This window comes from Astatotilapia calliptera, chromosome 17, assembly GCF_964374335.1.
Source record: "Astatotilapia calliptera chromosome 17, fAstCal68.1, whole genome shotgun sequence".
NCBI classification, from domain to species: Eukaryota; Metazoa; Chordata; class Actinopteri; order Cichliformes; family Cichlidae; genus Astatotilapia; species Astatotilapia calliptera.
Genome location: NC_137438.1, coordinates 6,726,427 through 6,738,428, shown reverse-complemented (window position 1 = coordinate 6,738,428; position 12,002 = coordinate 6,726,427). Strand labels below are relative to the sequence as shown.

Below are 12,002 nucleotides of genomic sequence, written 5' to 3'. Positions count from 1 at the left end.
CCTCTGTGTCCTGTATATGACTGTCAATATGGCAAATGTGACGGCCACCAGGAGGCCGTAGTCCAGTCCCAGCAGCACAGAAGCGATAAAGGCGATCACCCAGATGGCCTGAGAGGACAAAAAGGAAAGTAACATGAAACTAGCATGAAGAGGAAGCGTTTTGCAAGACCAAAGCAGTTTTAACATAAGCAAATGTCTTCAGACGACGTGCATTTATCTCCTGCACATTATAGTCACACTTCTGTCTGCAAGCTCAGCTTCTCCACCGTGTATTCACTCGGGTTCACATAAACACCTCTCAGAGTAACGGTGCACTTTAAGTCAGCTAAGCTTGGTTTTAAAGACTGACCAGTTCAATCTTGCTGGTCCTCCACAGACTGGGAATGTCTCTGAACTGCTTGAACATCCCTATGAGGTTGACCATGATGATGGCAGCCAGCGCAGTCTGAGAAACACAAGCAAACGAGAGCCAAAGAAGACATATAGGTGTGTGCGGTCTCACAGGTCACGCCCAAACGTCAGACGGGAACTCACCTGAGGGAGCGGCTCGAAGACAAAGCCGACGGCCACCACCACCACCAGCACCGACGCCAGGAGCCCTGCAATCTAAAGCACACACATAAAAAAGCAATAACTCCATCAACACACCTCTCACTCTAACAACAGCTTTACAGAACCAATTTAGATAGTGTAATCACTCCTGCAGCTCGTGTGTGTCACCTGTGTTTTGCCTCCTGTGCTCTCCTGGACCAGACTCCTCGACATGGAGCAGGTGACGGCAAACGTTTGGAAGAAGGAGCTGATGAAGTTACACAGGCCGAGTGCAATGAGCTCCTGAAAGTGGACACGTGGAGGAAAACCGTGAAAAAGAGAGGAAAGTCCTTCTGCAACAACATTTACACACGTCAGCTTTGGACAATTTCAGGAAAATGCGACCCGTATATTTTCCACAGTCGTGCTTTACTAAATGCGTGACCTGCATTTATGTGTCAGCTATGTGTCACTGGAGGACACGCTTTGCTCAGTCTTCAACGAATAGTACAGTCAGGCAACTATACAACGCTCCAAACAACTCAGTGTTCAATGAAATGAACACGTTCCAACAAACTGGAACAATGAACCTTTTTGTGAGCAGCATTTCCAATATCAGCGTGCAGGATAAAAATATAACTTTACAAGATTTGCAACAAACAGCTAGAGGACGTCCCATCATCCAGAAGATCCAAAGTGTCCTAACCAAACATTTAGTCACACACAGTGCCAGAGGCTCATCAGCAGCTCACCCCGTGGACACACTCACCTGGTTGCCATCCACACTGTAGCCATGTTTCAGGGCAAAGATCTTGGCCAGCGAGACGTCCATGGAGAATCCTACAATCGCTATAGCAAAAGAATCTGTGACCAAATTGGGCAGCAGCGAGATGTTTGGGGCAGCAGGAGGGCGAAGCCTGTAACCAATAAGACAACATCTGTATACCTCTGTCACATACGTGTAGAGAACACGAGCTTAAACCAAAAGACACTTAAACAAATCCATAGAGTGTGCGGCCTACCCTGTTGGTATGTTCCCAACCACATGGACCTTGTATTCCTTTGATAACGACAAACCATAGGAGATGCCCGTGGACACGATGACCACAATGATCTCTCCAGGAATGGGAATGGGCAGCTTCTTCTTGAAGCGCTCGTTGAGAATTTTGATCACGTAAAGGAAGATGATACACCCGAGCCCCAGAAGGAAAGTGGCAATATTGGTGCTGGTGATTCTGCTGAGCACTGCTTTGACACTCTGCAGTGACAGAAAGGTAAGTGTTAGCGATTCATTGACCATTATGGGAAGGAGAAAGACAGGGCCTCTCAAAACTCACATAAATAGCAGAGAGAAACCCAGAATAACGCTGCGTTTCCACCCCCAGCAAGTACTTCAGCTGGGAGATGACGACGTGCATGGATGCTGCTGTGGTGAAGCCTCGCACCAGGGGCTCGGTGAGGTAGATTGCTACAAAGCCAAACCTGAGAAGACCTAAAACAATCTAAAGGAATGCAGAAGAAGAGGGGGGTCAAAAACAATGTTTCATACAGAAACATTTAAAATCGAGTTGATACATCAACAGTGATTCAGACATGCTGCTGCTGCTGCTTTGGATAAACAGTGAGATTAGCCACGGCTGCTCTGCAGGCGGGAGGCTGACCTGGATGAGTTGTGACCATCACGGCCACCTGGACCCTGCTCTTATCACGAAGCTCCACGTTGATGGCATCAGATGCGTTGGATCCAGTAGCATTGATATTCATAAACATGCTGTCTGGTGCCTCCCTCACAGCGACGCCCCCAATCATCAGACTTATGACAGCAAAGGTACCTGCAGGTCATCGACACAAACGCAGCACTATGATAGGCTGGGGTCAAAGCTGATGTCGAGTACAACGAGCGCTCAAACGCAGCACAGAAACTGCAGACTTGTGCTCGCACCGGCCTTTCCTCTCACCACCCTGTGACGGTAAAGGCCGTCCTGCCTCACACTTGAAAAGCAGCCCAATAATTTCCTCTCGTTCTCTGCCAGAGGGGACTGTCATCATTCCCACAGCAACCTGATGTCAGGCCAGATTTTGGCCAGCGGTGATTTACAATCTTTGCAGATTAGCTTCTCAGCTTCAAAGGGTTGAGCAGGTCTAGTTTATTGGACCCATTTGTTGGACGGATTTAAACTGACAATCGAGACAAGCGTGACAGCGTTGGAGAAAAGAAAGCAGCCAGATTGGTGAGACAACTGAGGCTGGGTTTAATGAAATCTGCTTATGTCAGTCTTTACGTAGTTAGAGGCAGCGAGTTTTACAATCCCAGTTGTGGAAGATGTTAGAAAGTGAAGTTTTACAACATCTGTCAAGCTCAAATTTTAAAAACCTTCCACAGGACACACGTTCTGAGGGGTTATAATGTTACAGTTTTTGCTGTTTTGTTTTTACATTTACTAAACTTTCGAATTCACAAAAATGATGTGGGTACATGCTGATTATCACTTAGGCTACGTTCACACTGCAGGCGAAAGCGCATCAAATCCGACTTTTCTGACCCTGTGCGACTCATATCCGATCATGGTGTGACAGTGTGAACGGCACAAATCCGACCTGGGTCACTTTCATATGTGGTCCTGAATCCGATACATATCTGATGTTTCAGAAATCGACTGCTGTTTGATGGTCATGTCGCATTAAATCCGTCTTTTACGTCACTGACACAAGACAGACGCCAATTATCAGCGCCGGAGAAGACATCGCGAACGTTTCCTGACCATCCCGTGAAACTGTTTGGAAGACAACGTTGGAGAAACGTGAACATTTTATTTGTACCGTATAATCTGCAGATTCTGACAGAAATCTATCCTCTGAAGCACTGCTCCTCTAAAACAGCAATAAGGATCATTATTAGGTTATCTACATTATTATGTAAATAACAAAATAACTTAAAGCAAAAATTGGGAAACATGAAGTCCGAAGTCTTTATATTAAGGTCATCAGTCAAACATACTGTTGCTCTGGGTCTAAACAGAGCGCGTTGTGTGTGACGTCTTCTTTTGCGCGTTTGCTGTCACATTTTATTTGTAGTGTGAATGAGCAGACAAAAGAATCGGATTTGATCAAAAAATCTGAATTGAGCATCAAGACCTGCAGAGTGAACATAGCCTAAGAGACTAAAAACATTTAAACCTGCTTGGATTGAAACCAGAGCACAAGGTTAAGCCTCTGTGGGCAGTATTTACTTTAAAGGTAGAGGTCAAAGGTGACATTTGGATGCAGATGTGAGCCCCAGCATCACTTCCTCAATGTTAATCAGAATTTTAAAAACATTTTAGGAACGTTTGAAGATCAGGTAATAACGTCATATTTACAGTCCCCATAAACACTCTCAGTGAGAAGGTAAGCAGCATGTATACAGCACTGTCTGTATAATATCAATACACATGTATGAATGACAGTTTAAGTTAGAAGGTTTTGTCAGTTTTTAACCAATAAAATCATTAGTGGAGCTTGAAGACCTCGGTGGATGTCAGTCAAATATGAATGGAGTCTTAACATGACGTCACTCCACACACACACACACACACACACACACACACACACACACACACACACACACACACACACACACACACACACACACACACACACCTCGTCTATCATGTGATAACGGGGTTTTCTTATTTGCTTTCAGAACCTGCACCTGTAGGTAGAGTTATCCACCCTCACGTGCACACAGACAGAGAACCACGGTACAAACTACTGCAAACAGAAGAACAAACTGTAACCTACAAAGTAACACAGCTGTGACGAGATCATCTGCACTGTGGGAGCAGAAGCCTTCGTCTGGAAGGCAGAAACTGAATCTCACTATGCAAAGTGTGTGAGACATGAAGCACTGTGGTTTAGTCTGTGGGACCACGGAGCTCTTTCAGCTCTTTCCGTTCTTCACAGAGAAATATCCAAACCATCGCACATACGAAGAGGACCACGAAGGTTTAATAAAAGCACAGTTGGCTTTAACAAAATGAAACGTAATATTTTTATCGCACCTGTCCTTTTTCAGGAAAACCTCTCCCACACACAGTTGCACTAAACCAAACATCACTGCAGCACTTTGGTGCTGTTCATCAAGTGTGCGCTGTCTGATGACAGGCTCATCTGTGTCTTATTCTGCCATAATGTGACGTGTTGTTTCCTCACCATGTGACAGTTTTACAGGAACACTTCCTGTTTGTGAGGTGCTTCATTGGGTCCAACTGTCAGAGGGACTCATAGGTCACAGCTGGCATTTGAGACTTGGACCCATTTCAAGGAAAGGAAGCTGTCACAGGGTGAGGTCGCTGAAATGCCTCCCGTGAAAGCTAAGCACACAGTTAGCACACATACAAACATTTCCTCCACACCTTTCATCTCATAATCTGAATCACTGTGTAACCCAGTACACCTCACAGTCACTACAGACACAGCTGTGTGGAAAGTGACTAGTTGCCTGCAAGACTTGGATGTGACACCATTAATGTGGATTAAGAAATCTATAAAAAGCTCAACCATGTAAAAATGACATCATCTTAACTACATTTGTCTTCTCTCAAAAAGCAAGCGAGAAAAGAAAACAGCTCGGTGCGTCTGAACGTCACCATCTTCAGCTATAGTTTCCTATCCTCATAATAGGCAGCAAAGCATTACTGGAAATACTGTTAGACGTGAGGAAGCAGCCGTGGCCGAGCACACAGCTGCAGTGAACCAGAGGAGCTGGCTTCCATGGTTTCTTTATTCCAAACGAACATCAAGCTGGAAAATGAAGAAGCTAGCAATCAGTGACACATCCAGGAAGCAGCAGTTTCCTTCATATACAATCATTTTCTTCTTATACATCTTATTTAAAAGCTTCTTTCTTGGCGAGAACCTTAACACCAACTTTACATTTAACACTAAACTGAAAGGAAACGTCAGACCGTGTCAGGGTGTGTCTGTTTGGATCGATTTCAAACAATAAATAAATATTTTGATAAATATTTAGGTCGGGGCATCGCCATGGCGGCGGTACCTTTAATTTCTCTCCTCTGTACATGTAGCTTCAACAGCAGAACATGAAATTTTCTGTTCTGTGTGTGTTGGGGGCAGGGAGTAAATAAGAGGGTGGAGCTTATGGAACAATGACGAGCATATTGTAACTGTTTTCTTGTACGTGGGCAGAGCCGGTCACACAGGGCCATGAGGTCAGAACAGAGACGGCTCTCTCACCTACTGATATGTGTCTGGACGTGCCAAAGAAGGTGTACAGCAGGACCGGGTAGAAGGAGGAGTACAGACCATAAACAGGAGGCACCGCAGCCAGCATAGCGTAGGCTAGTCCTGTGGAGCAGGGAAGATAACACGTTTCCAAATAAACAATCCTGGAGGTTCAGTGACTCCATCACAGTGTCAAAGTGTCAGCGATGGCAAAACAGAGTCAGCATGAAGCAGAAACTGCTCCTCTGGAGCCGCAGCCGGCCCTGCTCGCAGCCTCGGTGCTTCACACGGCGCTGCTGCACAGTTCACTGACCTTGTGGAAGCTGCACGACTCCCATGCTGAGACCTGAGACCACGTCTGAAAAGAGGTACTTCTTGACTGGATACGACGGCAGCCATGAGAGAATAGGCATGAAGCTCAGAGCTGCTGCCTTGGCCTTCTCTGAAGAACACCTGTGGATATTCAACACCAATCAGATTTTTAAAAGCCTCCACAGACAAAGTTTTTCTGGAGTCGCTTTCATGTTGTTGACTGCAGGATTCAAGAAGCCCCCTCGTGTTAGCTGAACTTTGGAATGACTCGTGCTTACAATAGCCCTACTATACCTTTAATAGCAGCACCACGTGAGTTACACTGGTTAACAGATATTTGTTCTTTCTTACACCACAGAAATATCATTTCAGTGATAATGTTTGTTCTGCTGTTACAGATTTAAGCCCCAACATTCACCCTCACGCTGCACTATAGCCAAGAGTTATTTAAGAAACATCAATGTTTTACAACTTTATGACACTTTTGTTGTTCCCTCTGCAAAATGACAAGAAAGCATCTCTATAAATGACTCTAACGTGTCACTGTGTCGATTCCCACCCTGAGCTCTGCCACACCCTCTGCCTCGCTCCCTTTTGCCCTGCGTCCTGTGGATGGTTATGAGTGCAGACCCGTTCTTCACTAACTCCCGGGTTGCTCGCTGTACGGTTCCAAAGCACATCTCTGCTTTTGTATGAAGACCTCCTCCTCAGCTCCCCTCAGTAAGCCCTCCCACCTGTCTCAGTCCCAAATTGCCAGCGAGCTGGCATTAGCATGTCATTTCCCAGCCTTGTTCGGGCGGCTTATTTAACCCCCGACTTCTCCCCCTTTTTGCTTGCCCAGCTGCATCAGTTCCCAAATAAAAAGCAGGGACAGAGGATCCCGGGTTTGTGCAGTTTAGCTCTGAATAACTTTTTCATTTGTTTTTAAATGTTAGAATGCAACATGATCTATTTGAAGATCAGTGTTGGAGCTTTTTTGCATTTTAATGTGTTAAACGTCTTATTTTTCCACTCATCTAAAGGACATTCGAAGGTTGCACATCAACTCCCACAGATTTCCCACTGTCTTCTGGCTTCAGTTTATACAGCACACTGGGATCTTGTGTGTGGATCTATGTCGATGCTGATCTGTTCAACGACATGTTGACAGGAAATGTCCAGAGAAAGACTTACTGGAACTTTTCTGCCAGCTTCTGACAATTTGTGGTGGTGTCTTCTTTGCGTTTAAGAAGCTGTGCCTGGATCAGAGTTTCATTGTAGACAGGACGCTCGATCCTGTAAATCAGCTGGGAGTCTTCATCCTCTCGAGCTGCTGCAGCCACCACTTCTTCTTCTTGCTCCATGGTAGAGGCCGGAGGGCTGGCGTAGAATCTATGTCCCGTGTAGTTTATCTCTCCCGCTTTTTCTTCTCGGCTGGTATATCCTCATTCCTTAAACCTTTTCAGAGCAAGCGAGGACAAGACATGACAAGATAGTTATGATTTCTACAAGCATGGGTGACGATAATAAGAAAGCCCTTTGCTATGCTGACAAAGATTTCAGTTTGATTTGCAATGATGCAACTTTCGAGTAAATATTTGGTCTCTGACCAGCTTATGTAATGGCTTGCATTAAGTCTGATGTACTGGGGGAAAGGTTTGCTGAATAAATCACAAGGCATAGAGTTTCCTCAGGGTAGGTGTGCAGTGTTTTACAGCTACAGGCAAACCTCTCTCCCAGAAGTCTTGCAACCACACGTCTTCATGGACCACGATCCAGGAACAAAGCCATGCATGTGGGTAACGTTTATAAAAGAGGAAACACGTAGCTGGTCTGGTTAAGTACTTGGATTACACCTCGACATGGTGCCTTCAAAGTCAATCCAAAAAAACAAAAAAAAATCAAATCTCTGGCTATGCAGATAAATAGTGAATGAAACTACTGTGATACTGTGAGAATAGCAGGCGACTGTTAGAAAGGTTAGAATACAGTTCTGTATTTGATATTTACATTAATTATTTATTAAATCTATATTTATTATTTTATATATAATAATATGCAAATGAGTAACACTTGCTTGTTTTTCCCCGTGTGTGGAACAGGTCCTGAACATTAACAGACTTATGTCAGAGGTTTTATATATCATGCAGAATAAAGTCTCCTGTTCAGTCATTCTCGCGCCGACAGTTGAACGCCTCGCGCTTCTTCCCATTTCCTCTCCTGTGCTAGCTCGCTCACATCACATTGTAAAAAGCAGCTTTGATAAATTCAAAGCGGAGACACGAAATTTTAATTAAAGGGCCAATATGTACTACAGGTACGACGGCGAGCGTAGCTACAGCAGCTCCCGTGGCTGTGACAGAAGCTTTCACCTCCTCACAGGGAAACAAGCTAACTCAAAGATACTAGCAAAGACACTTCGCTCACCTCCATCCTCCTTGTTTCCCTCCAGCCGCTAAGATGCTGTCGGCTCAAGGAGAACACAAGTACATACACTGACCTCTTCGGTTGAAGTTTAACAAGGGCAACGTCCTTTCGAGCACCAAACGCTGACGATAAACCACAGATAGGATGTGCGGACAGGATGAGTCCCTCTGCTTAAAACTTTCTTGCAACTTCCGGTCCGCAAGAACGGGAGTAGCTCTGCACGCATGCGTTGTTGTCTTTATCATCCCACTTTGTAGTCCTAAAACAAAGGGCAGGCCTACTTTATGTTCTTGCTATGCTTTATTATCAGTGCTAGAAGACAGAAAGGAAAGGGGACCTTTACATTTTAGCAGTTTTTGTCTAAAAGGTTTTCCAAATCTGGCATTTCCTGTTCTCTCTCAAGATAAATACCAAATATGGCAGGCACATTTATTACAGACACACAACACCGCTGTAGACACTCATCTACTGGAGTCAGAGTGGGAGCTCTCGTGTTTGGGGACAGGGGGTGGATGATGAAAGCAGAAAGTGTTTGACGTATGGCAGGCCTGGCCCCCTCCTCCCGGTGCCGTGTTGGTCACCAACACGTGCTGCAAGCCAGGATTCGGCTTTGGAGTGAGCACTCGCGTAACTGTAAATGAGGAAAAATGACTTTAGTTTAAGTTTATTTATGGTCTGTGTGAAGTCACAAGAATGCAGTCAGAGAGAAAGAGCGCTCAGAGAAAGCTGCCGTGCTTCCAGGGAGACTTTTCCCGTCTTGTGTGAAGTTACTAAGGATGAATCCGTCCACACTCTGACCGTCAGCTGTACTCTGCGCAGCCGCAAACTGTTCGTATGCCTAAAGAAAAGCCACGTCCAGTTTATTACAGGTGAACTATGCCTTAACAGCTGTGTGGACAAATGTGTCTCTTTTGCACTGAAAAAACTCTGGGTGGTAAACATCTCATGAACAACAGCAGAAAGTCACACAGCAGTGTGAGTCTAACCAAATAACAGAGTCATGCAAAAAAAGTAGGTTAAGCAAAGTTTGTTTGTCCTCTGCTGCACAACCTCTGCACAGGGGTGTGCTTGCTCAGGTTTAACAGGTATTGGTCAACGTGAAATGGCTAGATAGAACTTTTTTTTAGTATTATTTTTTTAGTATTTTATTTTGAACTAAGTGAAAATAAAACCAGAGGAAACTCTGCTAATAGTCAGTTAAGTTGCTGAAGCAGAGACCGAGGGTGCTGCAGTGGTGCTCTCAGCTGAGTTTAAGTGGCTGGTTTGGCTTCCACTTTCCCCTCCTGGATTATGGAACTAACTCATGTTTAAAAGTGTATTTTTATATTTAAATGTATAATTATGAACAATAAAAGTAATGCATATTAATATTGTTGCATATATATGTATAGAAGCTCAGGGACCTGAAGTGCAACAAGCAAATATCCCTGATACCACAGCAGCAGCACCCTGATCATATTTTCATGTCATTTGTGCATAATTATAACTGTGAATGTTGCAGCACAAGTTGACACTCACCAGACTTTGCAACATTTTTCTAATTTTTTGCTATTTTGCTGAGCCCATATAAACCGTAGTCTCAGCTTGTTGCCACCAGGTGCAGTCTTCTGCTGCTGCAGCCCATCTGCTTCAAGGGTCCATGTGTTGTGTGTTCAGAGACACTACTTTGGTTGTAACTGTAGTTTTTACTTGAATTACTGTTGCCTTCCTATCAGCTCAAAGGAGTCTGGCTGTATTCCTCTCAAACTTAGCAGACTGATCATGTCTGCATGCCTAAGCATACCGAGTTGCTACCATGTGATTGACACATACACATGAGTGAGCAGTTGAACAGGTGTACCTAATAAAGTGGCCTGTGAGTGTATTCTGTGCTATACTTTTGTTTGACCGAGACAACAGAGACAGATACACAACAAGATTAAATCAGAGATAAGACAGAGCAAGACAAGGCACACTGGAAGTCCTACATGACATGTACATGTATACACAGAAACGTACACACTGCATGTAAGTGTGTATACAACTGAATGTGGGTACTTTTGTGTGCATTTGTGGGAGGGGTGCATATGGGAAGAAAACAAACAACAGATAAATAATCATGCATAACCCTCACCTGTCATGAAAATCGCCAATCAACTTTAACTACTTCTGAAAACCTGTTCTGACAAGATCATTTCCAGCATTTCATGGTTGCCCTCATTCCCATCCACAAAAGAAAACGATGTAATCGGCCTACACTCATTTTGTTTGAGGTAAAGGTTTCGTAGTGACAATAAATATCAGTTTGATGCTTTGTGGCAGCATATTTGTTTAACCTGAAAGAGGTCAACGTTCCCTGCAATGATTAGGTGTCAAATTTCTATACAAGTTCTTAAATGTTTAGCAGACACGAAAAATCAAATGAAGTTTATGTGTAAGTTCAATAAGGAAGGTCTGTAATGACTCATATGCCTGCTTATCTGTTCTTCACATCACTACCACTTTCCCACGTTTTCACTCTCAACCGTTACTCCAGGCCTCAAGGGCCATTGTCCTGCAGGATCGAGCCAATTTAAATGGCTAAATGACCTCCTCAACATGTCCTGAAGTTTTCCAGAGGCTGGTAATGAACTAGTCATGTGATTCAGGTGTGTTGACCCAGGGTGAGTGTCAGAGTATTTTTGCTTTTAAAGGTTTTATTATTCATATAATAATCAGCTAAGAGTGTTTATATTTCTGTTCTGTACTCAACCAGCTGCATATTTTAATTGCTGGCTCCCTACTTTATAACGGAAACTGCTTGCCTTCAAATTATCAGTCTTTGCCTTCACATTGTCACTGTTTGCCTTCACACTAGCAGGAAACCGCCACCCACGAGTAAGAAACAACCTTGTAGAGAACACGAAGTTTTTTGATAAACCACACCTGTTTTCTTGACAAGATAAGGATGATATTTCCTTTTTTGTATGCTTCATGATGTGTATAAATAAAGCCAGACTGCACCAAGGAGGTGTGTGAGTCTCTCCCTGAGTCTCTCACCCGTGCACGTTTAAAACTGCTCTAAGTGTCTGAGTGATATTTCATTGCATCTGAGTACTTTGATAATAAAATATCTTTAACAGTGAGATCTAAAACCTGCAGGACACCAGCCCTCGAGGCCTGGAGTTGGACACCTCTGCTCTAGTCCAATCTTCTTCTTGCCTGCCTTCTTTGAGCCAATCAGTCTCCTCATTCTCCCACTTAGACTCTCATTCGTGCAACCCACCGCCTTCCCATCTCCACCTCACAGACAGCTCAGTCAGAGCTCCACCCAAGCCTTTCATTTCAGTCAGTTGCAGTGCAGTGTGGGGTTTTTGTTTTGTTTTTTCTAACCATATGTGGACTACAAGTATGGGTTTTCTGGAGAGACTGGCAATGTAATTCAAACCCATCTTCTTCACAAAGGATCAACTTGGGATCACTGTGTACGATTTGAGAATCATTCTTCTCAATCAAGCACAGGCGACGGACATGGCAGCTGCTGAATGACTCATTAACACAAAGAACTGTGT

General features: G+C 44.2%; 1 protein-coding gene across 3 annotated transcripts in view; it reads right to left on the bottom strand.

Moving 5' to 3' along the window:
* Positions 1-8,628, bottom strand: part of LOC113008944 (prestin-like) — a 46,893-nt gene extending 38,265 nt beyond the window's left edge. Inside the window, exons 1-12 of one of the 3 annotated variants that reach the window (XM_080291205.1) lie at positions 8,473-8,628; positions 7,240-7,503; positions 6,068-6,207; positions 5,767-5,877; positions 2,182-2,363; positions 1,869-2,033; positions 1,554-1,789; positions 1,301-1,448; positions 721-834; positions 535-606; positions 350-445; positions 2-108 (exon numbers count right to left, since the gene is read on the bottom strand). In XM_080291205.1, coding sequence (XP_080147331.1) covers positions 2-108; positions 350-445; positions 535-606; positions 721-834; positions 1,301-1,448; positions 1,554-1,789; positions 1,869-2,033; positions 2,182-2,363; positions 5,767-5,877; positions 6,068-6,207; positions 7,240-7,409 — 1,541 coding nt within the window. In that variant the 5' untranslated portion in view covers positions 7,410-7,503; positions 8,473-8,628. The remainder of the gene's footprint in view (position 1; positions 109-349; positions 446-534; positions 607-720; positions 835-1,300; positions 1,449-1,553; positions 1,790-1,868; positions 2,034-2,181; positions 2,364-5,766; positions 5,878-6,067; positions 6,208-7,239; positions 7,504-8,472) is intronic. The other 2 variants (XM_080291204.1, XM_080291203.1) reach the window with 2 other exon arrangements.
* Between the last annotated feature and the right edge of the window lie 3,374 nt (positions 8,629-12,002).